The sequence below is a fragment of the Ichthyophthirius multifiliis genome, assembly GCF_000220395.1.
Source record: "Ichthyophthirius multifiliis unplaced genomic scaffold scaff_1120509251014, whole genome shotgun sequence".
Lineage (NCBI taxonomy): Eukaryota > Ciliophora > Oligohymenophorea > Hymenostomatida > Ichthyophthirius > Ichthyophthirius multifiliis.
The window spans coordinates 1-22,238 of NW_004086283.1; the positions used below are offsets into that span (position 1 = coordinate 1).

The 22,238-nt window shown below is 17.2% G+C and overlaps 4 protein-coding genes across 4 annotated transcripts, besides 49 other annotated features; 1 reads left to right on the plus strand and 3 right to left on the minus strand. All coding sequences in view use genetic code 6, as the record gives it.

Moving 5' to 3' along the window:
• Positions 1–1,218: 1,218 nt before the first annotated feature.
• Positions 1,219–3,344, plus strand: IMG5_129000 (hypothetical protein; the record flags this gene model as incomplete). Its single annotated transcript, XM_004032106.1, has 6 exons — positions 1,219–1,245; positions 1,346–1,435; positions 1,706–1,901; positions 1,932–1,968; positions 2,074–2,189; positions 3,331–3,344. 6 exons carry the CDS (start codon positions 1,219–1,221, stop codon positions 3,342–3,344), a joined length of 480 nt encoding a protein of 159 aa, XP_004032154.1.
• Positions 1,272–1,337: a microsatellite.
• Positions 1,447–1,478: a microsatellite.
• Positions 2,201–2,255: a microsatellite.
• Positions 2,781–2,829: a microsatellite.
• Positions 3,193–3,250: a microsatellite.
• Positions 3,225–3,280: a microsatellite.
• A 197-nt stretch (positions 3,345–3,541) lies between the features above and the next one.
• Positions 3,542–3,588: a microsatellite.
• A 418-nt stretch (positions 3,589–4,006) lies between these two features.
• Positions 4,007–4,055: a microsatellite.
• A 51-nt stretch (positions 4,056–4,106) lies between these two features.
• Positions 4,107–4,157: a microsatellite.
• A 599-nt stretch (positions 4,158–4,756) lies between these two features.
• Positions 4,757–4,807: a microsatellite.
• Positions 4,763–4,805: a microsatellite.
• An 870-nt stretch (positions 4,808–5,677) lies between the features above and the next one.
• Positions 5,678–5,746: a microsatellite.
• A 40-nt stretch (positions 5,747–5,786) lies between these two features.
• IMG5_129010 (hypothetical protein) lies at positions 5,787–7,086 on the minus strand (the record flags this gene model as incomplete). The annotated part of the gene is made up of 3 exons (XM_004032107.1): positions 5,787–6,305; positions 6,399–6,835; positions 6,888–7,086. The coding sequence occupies 3 exons, from the start codon at positions 7,084–7,086 to the stop codon at positions 5,787–5,789; spliced, it is 1,155 nt and encodes a 384-aa protein (XP_004032155.1).
• Positions 6,312–6,375: a microsatellite.
• Positions 6,324–6,387: a microsatellite.
• Positions 7,087–7,123: 37 nt separating the features above from the next.
• Positions 7,124–7,201: a microsatellite.
• Positions 7,202–7,501: 300 nt separating this feature from the next.
• Positions 7,502–7,545: a microsatellite.
• Positions 7,546–7,893: 348 nt separating this feature from the next.
• Positions 7,894–7,988: a microsatellite.
• Positions 7,933–7,989: a microsatellite.
• Positions 7,934–7,989: a microsatellite.
• A 965-nt stretch (positions 7,990–8,954) lies between these two features.
• Positions 8,955–9,003: a microsatellite.
• Positions 8,966–9,035: a microsatellite.
• A 39-nt stretch (positions 9,036–9,074) lies between these two features.
• IMG5_129020 (hypothetical protein) lies at positions 9,075–10,185 on the minus strand (the record flags this gene model as incomplete). The annotated part of the gene is made up of 4 exons (XM_004032108.1): positions 9,075–9,267; positions 9,415–9,574; positions 9,654–9,740; positions 9,816–10,185. 4 exons carry the CDS (start codon positions 10,183–10,185, stop codon positions 9,075–9,077), a joined length of 810 nt encoding a protein of 269 aa, XP_004032156.1.
• Positions 9,746–9,806: a microsatellite.
• Positions 9,749–9,808: a microsatellite.
• Positions 9,751–9,808: a microsatellite.
• Positions 9,755–9,814: a microsatellite.
• A 955-nt stretch (positions 10,186–11,140) lies between the features above and the next one.
• Positions 11,141–11,185: a microsatellite.
• A 12-nt stretch (positions 11,186–11,197) lies between these two features.
• Positions 11,198–11,253: a microsatellite.
• Positions 11,226–11,256: a microsatellite.
• Positions 11,257–11,419: 163 nt separating this feature from the next.
• Positions 11,420–11,474: a microsatellite.
• An 86-nt stretch (positions 11,475–11,560) lies between these two features.
• Positions 11,561–11,616: a microsatellite.
• Positions 11,617–11,841: 225 nt separating this feature from the next.
• Positions 11,842–11,885: a microsatellite.
• A 501-nt stretch (positions 11,886–12,386) lies between these two features.
• Positions 12,387–12,411: a microsatellite.
• Positions 12,412–12,553: 142 nt separating this feature from the next.
• IMG5_129030 (hypothetical protein) lies at positions 12,554–21,346 on the minus strand (the record flags this gene model as incomplete). The annotated part of the gene is made up of 10 exons (XM_004032109.1): positions 21,304–21,346; positions 20,508–21,192; positions 18,198–20,445; positions 16,916–18,069; positions 16,705–16,866; positions 16,013–16,611; positions 15,852–15,972; positions 14,572–15,671; positions 13,783–14,497; positions 12,554–13,644 (listed from the first exon to the last, which is right to left on the minus strand). The coding sequence occupies exons 2-10, from the start codon at positions 21,163–21,165 to the stop codon at positions 12,554–12,556; spliced, it is 7,848 nt and encodes a 2,615-aa protein (XP_004032157.1). The 5' UTR covers positions 21,166–21,192; positions 21,304–21,346.
• Positions 12,632–12,749: a microsatellite.
• Positions 12,790–12,840: a microsatellite.
• Positions 13,677–13,774: a microsatellite.
• Positions 14,853–14,890: a microsatellite.
• Positions 15,682–15,764: a microsatellite.
• Positions 15,688–15,778: a microsatellite.
• Positions 15,695–15,770: a microsatellite.
• Positions 16,623–16,672: a microsatellite.
• Positions 16,631–16,713: a microsatellite.
• Positions 16,660–16,722: a microsatellite.
• Positions 16,664–16,718: a microsatellite.
• Positions 16,870–16,909: a microsatellite.
• Positions 19,253–19,354: a microsatellite.
• Positions 21,207–21,287: a microsatellite.
• A 283-nt stretch (positions 21,347–21,629) lies between the features above and the next one.
• Positions 21,630–21,662: a microsatellite.
• A 30-nt stretch (positions 21,663–21,692) lies between these two features.
• Positions 21,693–21,727: a microsatellite.
• Positions 21,694–21,727: a microsatellite.
• Positions 21,728–22,238: the final 511 nt, after the last annotated feature.

The window sequence follows — 22,238 nt, forward strand, 5'->3', positions numbered from 1 at the left end:
TAATATAAAAAATAAAAGTTTTATTTTTTGTTTAAATTTGCTTTATATTTTTAATTTTTTTTTTTTTGAATTCAAATAATATAATAGGTAAACATTTATTTTTAAATATTATGTTTTTGTATAAAATGAAAAATATGTATTAATGTTTTGATTGAAAATATTTAATTAAAAAAAAAGTTTAAAAATACATAAAAAAAACTATATTAGAATTAAAAAGAAAAAAAATCAATTATAAAATACCGATATTATAACATATAAAATAAATTAAAAGATAAAAAATATTATATTATTAAATGATTTAATAAAAACTTTAAAAAATAAATACTTTTATATATTTAAAATTATTATGTATACCCAAATAAATAAAAAATAGTTATAATATATTTACGAAACTTAAATTTAATAATTTAAAAAAAAAAATATTAAATAATAAAAATAAATAATATTTTATAGTTTATAAAATTATTATTTTTATTATTAAAATATTTAAAACATTTATTATTCGATAATATTATATTTAAAACATGAAAATAAAATTAAGTGGTTTAATATTTACATAAGAAAAATAAAATAATCAAAACTCCATTTGGAATAAATAAAATATGCAAATTAACATTTAAAGTATAGAATAGGATTCTAATTAATCTTATTTTTATAAAAGATCAAAGACATTAAAAAGATTAGTTAAAAGATATTACTATATCCATAAAAACGGATTATATTATACATAAGTAAAAAAGAATATTTATTTAATAAAAAAAAGACTCTATAATTTATATTACTTTTTATAAAATTAATAGTTTTAATTTTGTCTGTGATTTATTTTAAAAAAACTACATAAAAAATAAAAAAAAGGGGGGGCTAGAAAAAAACATATTATGCACTTTTTTTTATATTGAATTTTTTTTTAAAAAAACAAATATATATATATATAAATTATATAATTGAATAAAATATATACTTTTAAATGTAAAAAAAAATAAGATATAAAATAGCATTTTAATAAAAGGTAGTTTATGTTTAAATAATGTATATGCAGAATTTTACGAATCTAAAGTAAAAATATTAAAAAAACTCACTTACGTAATATGCTTGAGATAAAATTAATTTTATGTAGAATTATTAACTGATAATACTTAAGTATATAATTAATGGTGTTCTTCTTTAAGAAAGTTATGTATAATGCTTGATTTTAGTAGTGAATATTAAATAATAAAAATGATAGGAAAAGGTGGTTTTTCAAGGGTTTTATTAAAAATTTGAAAAAATAAATATAAATATATATATATATAAATATATATATATATATATATATATATATTTATTTATATATATATCATTAAAGGTATTTTTAGCTTCATTTAAAAAAAATTAGTTATAATTTGCTGTTAAAATAATTAGTAAAGATTAATTACTTTAATAAGTAAAAGGATTTGTAAAAAATTTAAAAATAAAAAAAATAAAAAAAATAAAAAAAAAATATGTATATTAAGAAATCATTATAAAACGAAATATAAATAATGAGAGATTTGGTTTGGTCCTAAAATTGCTTGCATTTATTAGAAGTTTATGAAACTGAACATTCAATAAATTTAGTTTTGGAGTTTATTCGTGGAGGTGAATTAATTAAGAGAATTTAAAAAAGGAAAAATATAAATTATAGGATGCTAGATTGTTAATGAGAAATATATTATTTGCATTATAGGATATTCACTCTATAAATATTATTCATAGAGATTTAAAGCCTGAAAACATACTTTTGTATGATCAAAATGATTAAACAAATATTAAAATTGCAGATTTCGGACTTGCTACATATGATAATTCTGTATAATAATCTATGCTTTATAAAAAATGTGGTACTCCGGGTTTTATTGCTCCTGAGATTTTGTAGGATAATAGTAATTAAAATAAATTTTATAATAATAAAGTAGATATATTTAGTGCTGGAGTTATATTTTACATATTGTAAAATATAAAAAAATATTTTATTTGTATTTTAAAAAATAAATAAAAACAAATATTATAATTTTTTGTTATTAATAAGTATATTTATTTTAAAAAATAAAAAAGATTAACAGGTGAATAACCTTTCAAAGCAGCAAATAATAAATAATTAGTTGAAAAAAATAAAGCATGTTAAATTGATTTTTCAATATTAAATTAAAATAATACTGTTCCAAAAGAAGGTAAAAGAATAATATATATATATATATATATATATATATATATATATATTTATTTTTATATATATAATTTAGCATAAAATCTTATATAATAAATGCTTAATAAAAATCCAAATTTTCGGCCTAATGTATAGGAATGCTTAAATCACGCTTTTTTTCAAGATTATTAGGAATTTATGGATACTACTTTAATTATTCCAGGTTTTTAGAAGTAACAATTATTAAATGAGAATAATATTTCTTAGAATGGATTAAATTGTTTTAAAATTTAATCAAACATTATATCTAAAAATTCTTGTAATGAAATTTATTGGATTTAGCCTATGTTTAGAGGATAAACGGCAACTATAAATACTGTAACATATTTATCTTAGCTTTAAATTTAATAGTAAAATTAAGATGTAGATATTAGATAAAAGCATAAGAGTTAGTTTGCAAAGCCTACAAACGAAAACAATTAGTAGGAAAATCTGAGATAAAAGAGTATTAGTGTAGATGTTAAATTTAATAATAGTGGTGAATAAAGAAATAAAGATATAAATAATAAAAATTTTGGTAATAGTATTAAATTATAGTAATAACAAAACTAAGTATTATAAGAATTATAATAAATTGTGTAAGAAAAATAATAAATAATATAAGATTAATAAATTCTTTTTAGAGAAAAGGATAATAAAAATAACATATTTTTAAATTCTTCTATAAGAGAGGTTTCATTAGTTTATAAATAAAAATTAAGAAAAAAATCCTTTTTTTTTAATTAGGAATTATAAAAATAGAATTATATATATGATAAAAATTAAGAATAAAAAGAAAATAGCATAGAAGCGGATTATAGGGTAAGTGAAATTGAAGAAAATACAACTCATTTTTATAATTTATAGGTCATTAGTAGAAATTTAGAATTTAGATATAACCCTTTTTTTAATAATATATATATATAATAAATATGAAAAATTTATTTTTAGTTAAAATATAATTATATATATATATTATTATTATTAATTTTTTTTTAATTTATATATAACTTTTTATTATTTTAAAATTTTTTTTTTATTATATATTTGTTTGAGATTTTTTTTTTAATATAATTTTACATTTTGCATATGATTAATATTTTTAATATTATTTTATAATAATATAGCTTCTATTTATTGAAATTATTAGATTATTTAAGTTATTCTATTATTATAATCTTTTTTCTTTATTGATTTTATTACATGAAGAAAAAAAAATACTAATATTAGTTTATTAAATAATGTTTATTTTTAATTTATTGTATTTTAATATTGATTATTTTCTGTAATATTATTTGGATATTTTATGTTAAAAATCTATATTTATTTGTTTAAAAAATATTTTATAATTTTTCTTATATTATATAATATTTATTAATTATATATTTAATTAATTTAAATGTAAATCAAATATAAATATGAAAAATCGATTAGGACTAAAATATATAAAATAAAAATTTTATAAAAACTGAAAAAAAAAGATATTATTTCAATAAAAATAATGAGTTTTTTTCTAAATTCTTTTATTATTAGAAAATAGACATATATTTTATGTATTCTGTTATACTTTAATCCAAAAAATTTACATATATTAAATATATATATAAAAGAAACCATTTTTTTTTTATTATTGTATTAAAATTAACACTCATTAAAAAAAAAATTATATTTAAAAATATAAATATATAATAATTATATATTTCTAAAAATTTCATAAAACTTATTAAAATAAAAATTTATAGTGTTTAAAAAAATAATTAATGAATAAAAATAAAATAATAATTATAATTTATAATTAAAAAAATATATATTTATATATTTATATATATATATATATATATATATATATATAATTTTTTTCTTCTTCTTTAATTAGTGTTTTTTCTTATTTAATTTCATTTTTTTTAATTAAATATTTAAAATAAATTTTTAAATAAACATTTATATAAAATTTCTCTTATCTAATTTAAATAAATAAAGTTTTCTAAAATGATAAGAATTTTTTTAATTATTATATTTTTTATGAATATTTTTATAATTGCAAAATTATAAATTTAAGAAAACGGATTAGAAATAAAAGAGTATAATTTAGTAGAATGTAAAATACACGATATTTGTATAGAATGCTCATTTTAAGAATTTAAATAAATAAAAGAATGTAAATAAAATGGATTTATATAGACATAATTGTGTTATTACGAGAACAAATAAAATTAAAATGATAATTATGAAGAAATCCATTATATAAATTGTTAAGATAAAGACGTTGGAATATTTAGATCAATACATTTTTTTATAATATTTGTAATTATCGGATTTTTTATATCAATTTATTTATTAAATTAAAAGAAGAATTAATTATAAAATTAATGGTTAAATTCAATTAAATGAAAAAAAAAATATATAATTAATTAAAAGATATAAAATTTAGAGTATATATATATTTTTTTAAATAAAAATGTTTATTTTTGTTATGATATTATATAAAAAAAATATATTTTATAGAATATTTTTTTTTAATTAAAAAAGATTTTTTTCCTTTTAAATAATTTTTTTATTTATATATATAAATAAATATATATATATTTATTTATATATATATTTTTCTTCTTAATATAATATAAATTTTATATACTTTTAGAAATATATATCAAATCTAATAATTTTTATTTTATATATAATTATTATTTATTAGAGTTTTATGAATTATTTTAAATTAATTTGAATTTAATAGAAATAATTAATTTTATTTAAAAAAAAATGAAAAATTTGTTTTTTAAAAAATACTTAATTTATTTATATTTAATTAACAAATATGATTTATTTATAAATAAATGAAAATTATTTTAAAAAAAAATAAAATAATATTATTTAATATTAAAATTTTAAATTTTCATATTTTTATTATATAAAAAATTAAAAAATTTCTATTTCTGAGAATTATACTAAACTACTAATAAGGAAACCACACATAACCATATATATATTTTGTAATTTTTACGAAAACCAATTTATTTGATAATTTCGTCTAAAATAAAAATTTAAAAATTATATAATATTCTATAATAAGACATTAATTGCTACAAATTTTACCTTAGTATAGTAAAAAAATAAGCCTGTATTTTTAATGATAAACCTAAGTAAAAAGTGTGAAAAAAGAAAGAAAAGAAAGCAAATAATATGGAAATCATTTCTATAGTCTTAATAAAAATAAGAGAAATTTTAGATACCTATTTATTTCAAAAACTATATAAAAATCCGTAAAAACAGGTCTTGTCTATTTAAACGAATTTTTTTTGAAAAAACTATAAATCTACTTTTTAATTTAAGAATTATTGAACGAACTTTGTATCTAAAAGAAAAAATAATATATAGAAAGTCTAATTTTTTTAAAAATAACTAAATAAATACATATTTTTAATAGAAATAAATTTAAAAAAAGAAAAAAGAATTCGTATTTTATATTATTTTAATAAATAACTAAAAATATAAATATTTTTACATAAAAATAAATAAAAAATATATATTTATATAAATAAAAATTATCATTAATATTTTTTATTTTCCTCTTAAAAATATTACTTCAATACTAAAAAAATAAAAAAATAAAAAAAAAATATATTTTTCTTTAAAATAAAAATTTACATTCAATTTTCTCTTATGAATAATAGTTATCAAATCTAACATAATATTCTATATATAAATCCCCGGATCTTCCTTAATAATTTCTTATAGGCATTCCTTAATTCACAATTCTTTCAATAAAGCCTGGAGAAGTAATTTAATTCCTTTCGATTTTCACATAGTTATCACCTAAATGTTAAATTTTCTTTTTAAATCCCAATAAAGCTTCCTTTAATGAAATTTCTAATTTATAATAAAGATCATATCCTTTTCTAGTAAATTTAGGGTGTGAAATTTCTTAAATTTCAAAGAAAACATCAGAAGGTGAACTATCAAAATACTCGTCTCCTGCTCCTTCAAATTTCTATATAAATATAAATATATATTAAATTTTAATTTCTTTTTTATGTACTATATATTCTCCTGATAATATTCCTTTTGGTATTTTAATTAAAAGCTCGTCATGTCCTTCAACACTCTAATAATAAATATAAATATATATATATGAATATAAATATAAAAATAAATATAAATATATATATGAATATTATTATATATATTATTTTTTTACCTTTTAACCTCTACATGTAGGACAAACAGAAGTTACTATACGTCCTTTACCTCCACATTTTTCACATTAATGTTAATATTATTAATAATATCCAGGCGCTATTTATTATTTCCGAATAAAATTTCCTTATCCATTACATTAAGGGCAAACTTTTACATCATTTGGACTGTTAGCACCTAATCCTCTACAATGTGGGCATATAGTTTATTTAGTAACATATACAAGTATTTCATTTCCATTATATATATCTTCTAATGTAACTTGGAGCTTAATTCTTAATTAAGGACCACGTCTTTCAATATTTTTTCTTGTAGAATAAAAATCTAATGGATCAGTATTACTGCCTGGAATTCGGTTTTATAAATGCTATTGGACTCCTTTTTCACCTTAAGAATCATAAATTTTTCTTAATGTACGATCCTTTAATATTTCATATGCTTTAATTTTTGTTTATTAATATGTAAATATAATTTTTTAATTTTTTGTAACCAGTGTTTATTTGTTAAAATTTTTGTTTGGCTTCTGCGGATTTGTTCTTATCAGGATGATATTTCATAGATAGCCTTCTAAATGATTTTTTTATTTAATAATCACTTGATTGGGGCTAGATTTCAAGTATTTCATAATATGTTTAGGAATAGTATAAGCATATTTATAAAATAAAGAAAAATATAATTTTTAATATCATTTTATTCTTTCAATTATTTTATTTATGTGTAAAAAAAATATATATATATGTTTAATTATATATATATATATATATAAATATATATCTTAAAAAATATATATATATATATATATATTTTAGTGTTTTATCTAAATAATTCTAGAAAAATATTATTTTTATAATTATAAATTTTCTATTAGTATATATAATATTATATTTACTATAAATATATAAAGATTGATCATTTTTTAAATTATGATAATCTTATATTTAATATGTTTTCATGTAATCCTTTAGAATTTTATTTATAAATATTTTTGAATTTCTATATATAATTTTAATAGTTTTAGTTTTTTTAATTTAATAAATAAATATGTTCATTAGATTATTAATGTTTGTTTTAATAATTTGTATATTACTAAACATCAGTCTATGTTTATTTATCTTATTAATTATTTATATTATTATTAATATATTATTCTTTAGTAATTATATTTGTTTAATCTTGATTTAATATATTAATTGTACTATTTAAAAGAAGGTCCTATTTTAATTATTCTATAATTTAATCCTCTTATCGTTTTTTTTTATCATATATGTTTTCTTCTATTAGTTATTTTTATTATAATACATTATTATTTTATTTGTTAAAATTCTAAATCATATTTTTTTATGAATGTTGTTAAAAAAAACATATAATAATAATTTTTGATAATTTTTATATAAAAAATAATATATATTTTATACACTTTATTTATATATAATATATGTTTAAAAACATGAAATAAACCACAAAGTAGTAAATTGAAAATATTAATACTTTTAAAAATAAATAATAAAAATTATATGTATGATAAACTATATATTAATATATACATATAAATAAATATATATAAAAATATATAAATATATATAAATATATATTTTTTTTTTTCGAATTACTTATTTTTAATTATAATAAATAATTTAAATTTATCTTTCTTTTATTTAATTTTTATGTAAAAATTAATTTTTAAAATAAATATTAGCAAACAATTTATTTTATTTTCTTTTTATTAGAATATTAGAATAATGTTTATAAAAAACAAACACATAATTATAGAAATATTGAGCTTTCTTTATAAAATAATTCATATATTTTTTTTTATTAATATAATCAAAGTAAATATATTAAATTTTAGAATATTACAAAAGCTTTTTATATCTTTTATATTTTAAAAAAATATACTAACATATCTTGATTAATTTTAATAGTATTTTTACATAAAAATATTTTTAATAAACTTTAATTAGGTTTTAAAAATAGAAAATTTAAATTTGAATTTGAAAATATATTGAAAATACCGGTTTAAATTAATTATAAAATGTTTTTTAAAGAATAAATATCTTATAATTAAGAAAGGAATATTTCTATATTTATATAATTAAGATTATTAAAAATTTAAAATAAATAAATACTATAATAGATTATAAATATTTCAATATATATATATTAATTCTTTGCCTAAAATAAATTTATGTAGTTAATAGTAATATATGTAATCAGAAAATAATAAAATATTAAAAATATAAAAAGATTTTAAAATATATTTTAATATTTTTAATAATTAAGCAAATTAATGAAAATAGATAAATATATATTAATATGTTTAAAAAAAAATATTAATATTAAAAATATCTATTAAATAAATGTGATATTTTTTTTTAAAATTAAACAATCTAAATAAAAAAAATTAAAATATATGATTTATATATGCAATTGTCATTACATTTAAATGTATAAAAATATAAATATAAATTTAATATTTATTTAAAAATATTAAGATATAATAAAAATAATATAAATAATTATTTGAAAAATAAACTAATGTAATTAAGAATAAAATAATTATATATATAAATATATATATATATATATATATTTGTATATATATATATTTTTATAATTATTTTTTATATATTTATATATTATAATTTGTAAAATAATAAAAAGAATAAATATTAATTATTCAAAATTCTAACATTTATATATCTTATTTATATTATTTTTTAGATTTTTCTAATTTATCTTTATCCCATTTTAACTCACTTGCGAAAATTTCACATACAGTCTCAATCGATTTTTCCATTGCTTTAGAATCTATGAAACCTAATCTCATTCTTCTAAGAAGAATATCAGACGGATATTAAGCCATTTCATATCTTATATGATATAGTACTTCTGCATTTATATAATTATAATCTGGATGTATTTTTTATTTAAGGAATTTTTATTATTTAATGTTTTTTTCTTTTTTTGCCATTTATAAAATGTCTAAAGATCTTATTCCATAATTTTTAAATAATTACTTAGCTACATTAATTTAAATATCATGTTTCTTAGCTAATAATTCTGCATAAGTATTTATATATTCTTGCCTATTAGGAAATTTATATTTTTAATCTTTATTTGCTTCACCTAATAATCTTAAATTACATGTGCTTTTATTATTAATTTTTTAATCTGGTTCTATATTTTATTTTTTACAAAAAAAAAAAATATTAAATATAAATATATATTTAAATCTTAAAATCTATATATATATTACTTTTTATGATTTCTTCTATTTTATTAACTGTTTCTTCTCCCATTTTTCTATATATAGTCCATTTTCCACCCATTAGTGATATTAAACCTTAAATATAAATATATATATAATATATTTAAATATATATATATATATTAATTTATTTATATATATTTTATTTACCATTATCTGATACTTCAATTACATGTTTTCTAACTATTTCTTTAGTATCTTAATGTTATCCTGGAGTTTTATTTTCTAAAATTAATGGCCTTATTCCTGCCCATTTACTAGAGATATCTTTTTGAATTTATTCTTATGATATTCCTGTATAAATTTGAGAAAGTTCTTTGGCCATAAAGGAGATTTCTTTTTCTTATACTTTTGGGTCAATTATTGGTTCATCCAATGATTATTCTGTTGTTCCTATAACTTAATACTTTTACCAAGGTGCAACGAATAAAACACGGCCATCTTCTGTTTATGGGATTAACAAAGCTCGGTTTTAGATCCATATTTGCTCGGGAGAGTTATATGTGAACCACCTACACATAAAATTCTCTAAGAGCAATTTGGATTGTCCATTTATCGGATTTAATCTGAAAAAGTACCAGTACAATTAACTACAACCTTCGCTTTTGCTTAATATATTTAATTTGTAGTTCTATCTTGGAAAACAACTCCATTTATTTTCCCTTATTAATTTTTTAATAGATTATTTACTTTAGCATAATTTAATATATTTCCAGATTAGAAGCCTTTGTTATATTATTCAATTGTTCCAGTGAGTAGAATATCCATATTCATTCGTGAATCGTTAAATTAGCCATCGTAATAGACTACACCGTATTTATATTTTTTACTTAAATTGGGAAAATATGAATTTAGCTTGTCTTTAGAATATAATTCGGGTGAATTAAAACTAAATCTAGTCTAATAATCTTTATTTAACAAATATATTAAATGATATACATAACAACCAATATAATAATAGCCAGCTATAAATATATTAGTCGTAGGAATTACAAAAGGAGTTTACTTATTCATATAATATGCATTTTCTATAAAATAATTTCTTTCTGTTAAAGCTTCTTTTACTAGCTAATATTTTTCAGATCTACCTCCTTTAAATGTAAATTCAAAAACTTATTGTAAATATCTTAAGCCTCCGTGTATTAATTTTGTAGATTTGGAAGATGATCCGGAAGAAAAATCGTTGCCTTCTAAAAGTAAGCATTTAAGCCCACGGTTTGCGGCTTCTAAAAACACACCCGAACCATTACAACCACCACCAATTATTATAAGATCATATTCGGGGGTTTATGTTATTTATTCAATATGCTCTTTTCGAGATTTTAGTTTTACTTAGAGATCAGTTCCAGTATATTCGAAAGGTTAAGTGTTTATTTTAGGGCTTTCTATAGTTTTAGCATAAACAGATATGGAACCAGAAGTCGTTAGTAAAAAAGGAATTGCTAGTTTACGCTTAAAAGGGATATTTATTAAAAATTTAAACATAATATTTTTATTTAAATATAAATATTTTATATTTATAATTTTATATGTATTTTTTGTTTTTTTTGTTTAGTTTTGATTTTTTTTTTTGAATATTTTTTTTTTTGAAAAATATAATAAAAAAAGATGTTAATATAAAAATAGGTCAAATTTAAAGAATAATTTAAAATTTTAATTTTATTTTGTAATATATTATAATTTGCATTTGTATTTTTTTAAAAATATTTATATATTTACATAAATATCTTATTAATAAATTTAGATCATATTTGAAAAAAATATATATATAAATAAAATAATAATTATTATATAAATTAAAAAAAAATTTTGCAATATAAAAATGATTTAATTAATATATTTTTATAATTATTAATTATTATAAAATAATAAAAATATTATTTATATAATAAAATTATTTAATAATATCATTTATTTTATATATTTATAATATAATTAATTATTTATATATAATTTTACTATTAAGAATATTAATATTAATATAATTATTTTATTATAACTATTAAAAATAAATAAAAATTTTATAGATATTAATTTTAATAGAAACAAATATAAATTATTTATAATTTTTTAATAGACTTATAAATTGTTATTAAATATATTATATATTTTATATTAAAATAAATATAATTTCATATATAGATATAATTACTATAATTTATAAATAAAAAAAATAATATATATATATATTAAATATATATATATATATATATATATATAAATAACATAATTATAATAATTAAACTTAAATATAATCTAATATATATATTATTTTTAATATTTTATAATATTTTAAAAAAATAAATTGATGGTACATATAAGACTTTTCTTTTTTTAAAAAAATAATATTAATATAATTTTCACTTTTTTTTTATAAAACAAAAAATAACAAAAGAAATCAGAAAATGTAATCAACTCCTATATAAAACAAACTTCCTCAAATAAAAATTAAAAATATTTGCTAACCTATAGACAAAAAAAGAAGTCAATATAAAGATATGATATCCCAATTTCGCCAAAAAAACAATCCTTTTTTCCAAGGATATTTTCGTAGTACATGTACAGAATACTTAGGATCTTCTAAAGAAGTAAAAAACTAAGATAGATTAAATTAATTATAAACTATGTCTACTTTTAAGCATTCTTGTAATACGTATTTGAATTCAACAAATAAGAAAGTTGAAGGCGTTAAAAATTTAAGAAGTAAATTTAAAAAAAATAAAATAATAGAAGAAATAATAGAAGATAAAGAATTAATTATAAAAAACAATGACTTATGTAAAAATATAGGAAAATTATGGAAAAGCGATTTATTGAAAAAATATGAAACATAGATAGTAGTTCTTAAAAAAAATTAGTATATTAATTATGTTTATAATGATTATCATTCAAGGGAAACGAATCCTGGATATGCAAGAAATACTATGGGATGTTTTTATTGCAGATGAAAATAAAAAAATACAGACATATATATAAAATAAATATATATATATATATATATATATATATATATATATATATATATATATATATATATATATATATATATAATATATATATTTATAATATTTTTATATATTTATAAGTATTTTTTTATCATATATCCTCTTCTTCGTCTTCTTCTTTTATTTCTAAATTTTTTATATTTTATTTATCTTCAAATTTATTATTATTTAAAATTTATTAATGTATTTTTTAATCAAAACTATTTTTTTAATTATATATTCTTATTCATTATTATTTTAAAAATCTTCATTTTTTTTTTCTTCTTCTTCTTCTTTTTTTAAACTTAATTTTTCCATATCAATATTAGATTAGTTATATTATGAAATAGATTCTTTTATATTTTCTGTCTGAGATTCTTCTTATTTGTATTTCACAAAACATGTATCTACCCAATAATCTATAGATTTAATATGAATTTAATTTTCATCTACAAATTCGAATAAACCGCAATCTTCTAAAAGTAATTTTGTAGCATTAGAGACTTATATCCTCCCCTATTATCCTGTACTTTCCATTTTATTAGCTATAACAACATCTTTTCCGTATATATCATATCTTACAATATCTGTTCCTATGACTCCTCCTATTATATTTCCTGTATGTACTCCTATTCTCATATCTAATTCTTCGAATTTGACTTAAGCTCGTACTTACATGATAGTATCAATCATACAAAAAGCCATATTAACAACATTTATAGCCTCTTCAGCAGGATTTCGTTTCCTTATATCCGTAAAACCTATAACTACGTAACAATCTCCTATTGTATATAATTTAAAGACTTCGTTTTCTACAGAATATTTATCGAATTCGTAAAAAAGCTTTTTTAACATATTTACTACTTATTCAGGTTCAACAGAACTCGAGTATTTAGTAAAACCTGCAATATCAGCAAATAAAATTGTTACATTTTCAAAATAATCTACTAATTCAAGTTTTTATGTTTAAGGATTATTTAAAAATTTATCAAGAACTAAAAAATATATATAATAAAATAATTATAAAATATAAATATTTATGTATATATATATATATATATATATATATATATATATATATATTTATTTGATATTTAATATTCATAATTATATATATATTTATATTAACATACCATGCTTTGGTAATAAATTGCTTAAAATCTAATTTTATTCTTTAGCTTTTTTTGTTAGGTTTTTTAAGTTATTATATGATTTTATATGCAGTTTAAAAAAAAGATATTAAAAAATCAAATGGGCAAGGCCTATTGTAAAAACGAAATAAATTATATCACTTTCAATTTGTTATTATAATGATATTATTATCCATGAAGATACTAAAATTAAATAAAATACAATTAAAAAACTGAATTCTAGCATATTAAATGAAGATAAAACTATATAGAACAAGAATTATTCTCCTAATTATATTTTAAAAATTGCAGATTTCATATCTAATTCTTATTCAGGGTATAATATAAGAAAGTTTTCTGCTATTAAAACGCTGAGGAATGCAATCATTGTTATTTTAAGAATTTTTTTGAACCTTTCGAATGTAATCACGAAAATTCGATCTCTTAAACAGTTAAAAAAAATCAAAAAAAAACACATAATTGATCTAAGAATAATATCTATTAAAAAAAAATCTCCAAAAAAATCTTTAATAAGAAAAGTAATTATGGTCTTTAATAGAAAAATATATAATAAACCTAAAAACTTAATTTTTATTTATTTTTTAGTTTATTATAATATTTCTTAATAAAAGAATAATGTATCTTCCTTTAAAGGATCTAAAGACAAATATAAAGATTTTTAAGTTAATTATAAATTATTATCTTTATCGAAAGTATTCTAAATATTATATATACAATATAAATAAATATGAATATATTATATATTATTATTTTTATTTATTATTTATATACTCTATCTTCTTCATTTGATTCAAATAATTCATTTATCATATCCGAATCGATTTCTAATTATATATTTTATATGTATTATATGTGTATTTCTTCTTTTATTTATTATTCGATTTTATTTATATTAGTTAATTGATTATTATTAAAATTTACATTTTAACTATTTTTTGAATGTAATGAATTTTTAGACATTTAAGGTGTTTTATTTTCTATAATTAATTTATCTTTAATAATATTAGTATTTATAGATTTTTCTTTATTATTAAGTTATTAATTCATTAGAAAAGTTTTTTTTCTTATTTAAGTCTTTTTTTTATATTAATCATTAACTTTAATAGTTTCGACTGTTAATTTTAATTTTTATAGAGATACATTATTAGTCGAAATTCCATTTTATTTAAAATTTAACTTTGAGGCTTAAGTTGGAGAATTCGAATAAGAGCCTTTTGGAATCATTCTAACTGAGTGTTTATACATTTCCGTTTTTTTCGCCATCTTTCCCATTTATCCCATTTTAGAAATTTAATAAGTCAACATTACTCCTTTTCCTTTTGCTTCCACTTCTTTTTTATTATACTTAAAATTTACCAAGTTTTATGTCTATATTTTAGCAAAAGCAGCTCCAGATATTGTCATTCGACCATCTTCACCCGTTGACATTACTCTAGAAGTTGTATTTATGGTGTCCCCTATCAATGAAAATTAAGGCTTATGGTAACCTAGGACTCCTGCGATAACTCTTCCGTAATGAATTCCGATTTTTACACGCAATTTTTCACCATTAGGACCCCAAGATATTTTTTTGACGTACTCCATCATGTCAAATCCAAGATTTATTAACTTTTCGATAGAATTAAATTAATTCTGTTTTTTTTTAATGTTTAATTCTAAATTTAAACCAGAAGCACATACATAAGATTTACCGACAGTTTCAATTTTTGTACATTCATTTTAAGAACATAAAACGTCAAAATTTCTGAATAAATTATCTAAAAGTACTACTATTTTCTCGTTTTCAGATTCTAATATACTATCGAATTCACAAATATCACAAAATAAAACGCCTACTTCACCTTAATCTTCTGATAATTATATTTAACCAGCTTAAAATAAATATAAATATAAATATATATTATATATTATATATATATATTTATATATTTTTATATAATTTTTTTATATATATATTTATATATTTATTTTAAATTTAAAAACCTTATGCTTATTTTTTATATTTTATTTTTTCAATATATGAAATATATTAATTTTATATATAAATTTACAATTAGATATTCTTTCACGTACAAATTTAGGTAATAAAATAGAGAGTATATTATTTATTTTCTGGCTTTCGATTCTTAATTTATTTTAACTTAAATAATCTAATCTTATAACTTTTTCATACTTTATATATATAAATAAATATATTTATTTATAATTTTACTAAGTATTTATTATATATAAGCATTAAATCAAAAAAAGCTGTAAGAAAAATAACAGAAACTAATATATAAACTTTAACATTTCCTAATTTTTATTAAGAGGATGAAGTTATATAATTAATAATATAAATAATTGTTTATATAAAGGTGGCATATATAACAAAATCTGGTCTTCCTTAAATGGAGAAATTAGAAAATAATATATAAAGTATGCTTTCAAGGAAATTATTTTGTTAAGAAATAAAGTCAATGGATATTTTAGATAATATACGTATAATAAACATCCCGAAGTTTATTTTATAAAATTATTCTTCTCCTTTACTACTAAAAGAAGCTATACAAAATATTCCTATTAAAATTATTGTGATAGTTAAGACTATTATTTATTTTAAATATAAACTCTAGTCACTTTTTACTAAGTATTAAATTAATATAAGTATTTCTAATAAACATAAAATAGCTAATTAATTCCATTTATTAAATATTAACCATGTTTTCATTAAATTCTATTTAAATTTCTTCTCTAAATCAGAATTTTTAAATTATAATGTAGTATTATTCATATCGGAACTTTATTCGGTAAAATCATCATTTTAAATCACTATGTAAATAATATATAAATATTAATATATATATATATATATAAATTTATATTTATATATTTACTGTTTTTTATATATTTATATATTTTTACTATTTTATAATATTATATCCATATTCTATTCTTTATCATTTGGAAAAATTTTTGTTATGACTTAATTTATTATACAAGTTAATTTTTTACTTTCATTTCTTGCTATATATTATTTTTACAATTAATTTTTATTTATATTTTCTTATTATTAATTATTTTTTCCTTTATAAATATTAAATATAATATATAAATATTTTAATATAATTAATACCTGTAATAATATTATATTTTTATGTTTATCTGATAATATTTTAAGGAAAAAAAGCCGAAATATATGGAAAAAATTCTAGGAAAATATCCACTGCAAAAATTAATAAAAAAAGACTAATTAAAACTAAAAACATGATTTGTTCTTTGAAATAATCTTTAAACTCTTAAAAAAAAAAAGAATTGTCCTTATATAAATCTTCTAAAGGCGCATAAATAGCACAAGCAATAAAATAAAAAAATACAGTAGACAATGTTTCCTTATAATTTTATTTTTAAGCTGATAAAATTTTAATACACGAAGAAATTCCTACACTAAAAAATCCCAAAGATGACATATTTACAATAGTATACGTTTTTCCTTGAGTTGTCGTTATAAAATTGACTGCATAAAAAATAACTAAAAAATTAAAAAGAGCTTCCAAATAAGAATGGAAAATAACTTTATAAAAAAAGTGGAGAATTTTTTATTTTTTTATTTAATTTCTATATATAGAAAACTACTTAATTAAAATATCCATATTTTATGTATATTTATGCTTTTTAGTGTATTTTTTAACAAAATAACTAACAATACCTACTAAATAAATAATTGAATGATAAAAAAAAATCTATAAAGCACTACATAAAGAGCTCCCGTATGTAATTATTTATATATTAAAAAACATTATTATATAACCCATCACGAATGCCCTATAGAACGTATAAATGAGTAATTCCTCATATATTTCAGCCATAAAAATAGCGTTAGAATATAAAATGTTGGATATACATAAGAAATCATTTACTAAAATATCCCCTAAATAATCTATTTTATGTTACTAATTTTCCATTTAAATTGATATATCGGCACTTTTCATCATATCATAATCATTATAACTATCTCCTATGGCTAAAGTTCGTGGATTATTTAAAAATTTCTACTAAACCATTCTCACTAACCAGCCTTTTTATGAAGTAGAGAGATTATATCCTATTACTGAGGAGGTAAAGGTACATAAAAAATAAAAGTGATTGCGTAAATAATTATCTGAAAATATAATGGTTAAAGCTTCTGAAGATACTATAAGGGAAAAAACATAAGGCTTTTATTAAGGGTTAAATGAAAGAGTCCTTTTTCGAGTCTCACTATTGGTTATAGAGTTATTTTTGGGCTTCCTATAGTATTACATTTAATAATTATTTATATTTAATTAGATAAATTGGAGTTTTCACTTCCGTTTCCTAAATTATTCCCGTCTTTTGAATTGGCTTCGTTTTATTTAAAGAGATTTTATTTTTAAGACGAATTGAAGATATTTTACATATATTTATTATATGTATTCAAATTTTAGGGAATTAATTTATCCAATTTCCCCTCATTTTATATAGCTGTTAATTACTCTCTTATTAAGTTTTTTATATTATCGTAGTTTCTTCCTTCTAAATGGACTAATTATTAATTTTAGTCTATTATACTTGAGGAATATCCAATAGTTAGGGCATTTAAATAATTATCTCCTGTCAACATCCATACATATTTCCCGCCTAATCGCATATTTTGGATAGTATTTTATGTATTTTTTCTTAGTTTTTCCTATATTCCGAAAATGGCGACTATTGTTAAATTTTATTCGATTTCTTCATAAAGTTTATGGAGTTTTTATTAATCTTAAACTAAGTTTTTTTTTAGGTTTTCGTATTGGCGAAGATATTCGTCTGATTTTTCGTCGTTTAGCTCTTTTTTGCAATATATTATGGGCCGCATCCCATTCTAGATCATAAATTGAACTTATTTTTCGAATAAAGATTTTTATTGTTTGTCTTTGAAAATTATATTGGAAGGTATTTCAGAGTTTTAGAGGGATATTTTGCAGTATAGAATAGAGCCACTATTAGGAAATTGGCTGTTTGCGTCTCGGAAAAGGACAGAAAAATAATTTCGGTTTATATTATATTCTTAAATAGAAAGAATTTTATATACTACATATGTATTCTATATTGATAAAACATAGTTTGGAGAATTTATTTAGTTTTTAAATATTGAACAGCATTTAAATTCATAGTTAAATATATTCGCGAATTATTATAGACATTTTACTTCTTTGCTTATATCCCTATTAAGTATTTTCTATTAAGATGTATCAAATGTACTTTTCATAGAATGACAAATTAATATACTTAATAAAACCTCATGGTGTTATTTATCGTAGTCACTATTTAATAAATCAATAAAATTATTTTCATCTAAATATGCTTCTTAAAATTAACTATAGTATTTTATATATTCCTTTAAAAAAATATATGTTTTATAAATAGTATCAAATTTAAATTTAAAATATAAATATTTAAATATTTATGAATATACATACATATATACATACATACATACATACATACATAAATAAATATATATATATATATATATATATATATATATATATATATATATATATATATATATTATTACTTAATTTTATCCATTCATATTCTGATTTTATTTATTTTAATTTTAAAAATAAGACTTTTCTCCTATTTTAGACAAATTTTAATTTAATTAATTATAACTAACTGAGAATTTCATAAGGTCTTTATTTTCTTCTATATCTTCTTATTCTTATAAATATGATCTTTAATTTATAAAAACGAGTTTATCTTTAGTATTTTTAAACTAAGGGACATTATTTAATAATTGTATTTATTAATCTCCTATGTTTGTTTAATTATTGCTATCCTTTTCCTCAGCTATATTTATATTTTCATTTCCTTATTATTCAGCTACACTTTTATTAAAATTTTTTGAACTTAAGAATTTATTTTTGATAATTTATTAAGCTACTTTTAGGTTCATATTATATATTCTTCCATCTATAATTATCATTTTTAGGTCATATTCTTCACTTTCAGTAATAGTCCCTGTTTTATCTAAAAATACATAATTAGTTAATGAAAGATCAGCTAAAGATACGCTTTTTAGAACTTAAAAGTTATTCCCAACTTAATTATTAGTGTTATTTTAGCTGAATTTTTTATAGTATTTATTATGATACATATCATTAACAAACTCCACAAAATCAATAATAGTATAAAAAAAAATAGGCATCATATGTAAATAATCCAATATAAAGGAATAAAAAACATAAGAAGGATCATCTGAAAAACCCACAGAATAATTAATTTAGTTCAATATATATAAAAAAATAAGTGAAATTGAAGAACATATTAATATATAAATATATGAAATTATAAATAGAGTCCTTATTTTTTAACCGAAAAAGGAGTTTATTACCGAATTATCATTTTCTTCTTTCTATAGATATATTTTACAATTTTTACCCGCATTAATTACTAGTCCATATAACCAATCCCCATATATAAGCTTACTGCCTCTAAAAATTACGTTAGTATGGTTTATATTCTCACCTTTGGGATCATTTGTCATTTTTAAAAAACCATTAAATTCTTTCCTTTTTGTTTATCGTGCATATTCGATTTTTCCTGAAAGTAATTTCCTATATTCAAACATATTCATCTTTAATTTAGAATGGACAGACACTAATATATATATATATTATTTATATATGTATATTTTTTTAAAAGTTATAAAAATTATATACCAGAAGTTAATTGTGCTGCTGTTTTTATTATTTAATTGTTTTTTCCATTTATTGCTTCCTCATCTACTGTACATATAGATTACCTAGTGTCTAGAATTAAAAGATCTGCTGGGGCAGTTTCTCCGGATTTAAGCCATACAATATTTCCTACTTCTAATTATTCCCATCTAACTTTCTCTAGTATTTTTACAGTTTTTTATTATTGAGAGGATTTTAAATTATTCAATTGTTTAGTTTATATTTTATTAATTGTTTATTGATTATTATTTGTAGTTTTTATTTATTTAATATTACTAATAGTATTTCTCTCTTAATTATAATTAATATTTTCTGGTATTTCCTATTCTTTTGATTGTTAGTTTTAAGATTCTTCGTCTTCTACTTAATTTAAGATTTTGTTTTTTTTGAATCTCGAAAAAATGTAACATTCTTATTTATTTATATATTAAATAATATCTTTATCTTTCTCTAAGTTTAATTATCTCAAAATAAATACAAATAAAGAAATTATAAAAGGAATTACATAAACTAATATTAAGTCGCCTATTGTAAATGAAAAATATTACTTTTATAATTTCTCGTTTGTTTCTAAAAGAATTATTCCAGTTAAAAAATTGAAAAAAACTATTAATGTGCCAATTCTTTCAAAATATATCATTATTTTAAAAGGTATTAAACTAATTAACTAAAAAAAAAATAATATATATACATAATATATATATATATATATATATATATATATATATATATATATATATATATATATATCTATATATATATTTATGTATTTGTGTACTTTTATTTACGATGAACCTATTTTATTTGAAATTCTATCTTATTATTTAAATCCATTTAATTATATTACATTGCCGAATTCCAAAACTATCTTTTTTAAAAAATATATTTATTTATATTTATTATTAATTTATATGTATATACAGATTTGTCAAATATTTTTTGCTTTTAAATCATAATATCGCCTACTATTTCATTTTCAAAAAATAATTATTTTTTGAGGAAATCAAAAATTTATGTCACAATTTTTCTCATTTTACTAATTTTTTATATAAAATAATTGTTAATCAATAAAAAAATAAGAAAAATTAAATATTTAAGTATTTTTTTTTTAATATATTTAATTTTTTGATTATTTAAAAAAATAAATTCGATTTTATAAAATATGTTTTTTTTTAATTTTTTTAATTTTTTTTTTTTTTTAAAATCATTAAAATTTTAGCATTCTTTTTATAAATTTTAAATTTTCAACTTCCTTTTCTATATATAAGGGAAAATATTATTAAACAACTTTAAAAAACACACATTTTTATTCATTTAAATAATAATCTTCAATTTATTTTTAATCAAATTTATAATAAGCATCTAAAACATCAATTAATTGCAATTTTTAAATATTTTGTTCAGTCATTTTACAAACATCCACCTCAATAACTAAAGGAAACCCTTTAGTTTAATTAATAAAATTATCTAAAAGCTCAATAATTTAATTGTAATCTCCTAAAAACTATTAATTATTATTTTCTTCGATTAAAAATTAATATTTTTTTAAGATTTCGTTCAAAACTTAATATTATTAAATTTAAATATCGCCACTAGTATAGTTTTAAAAATCTAAATTTTTAAATTTTATCTATATGATACTTTTATTATAATATAAATATATATATATATAAACTTCAAAAGAAAGAAAAATAAAATACTTTTTAATATTTT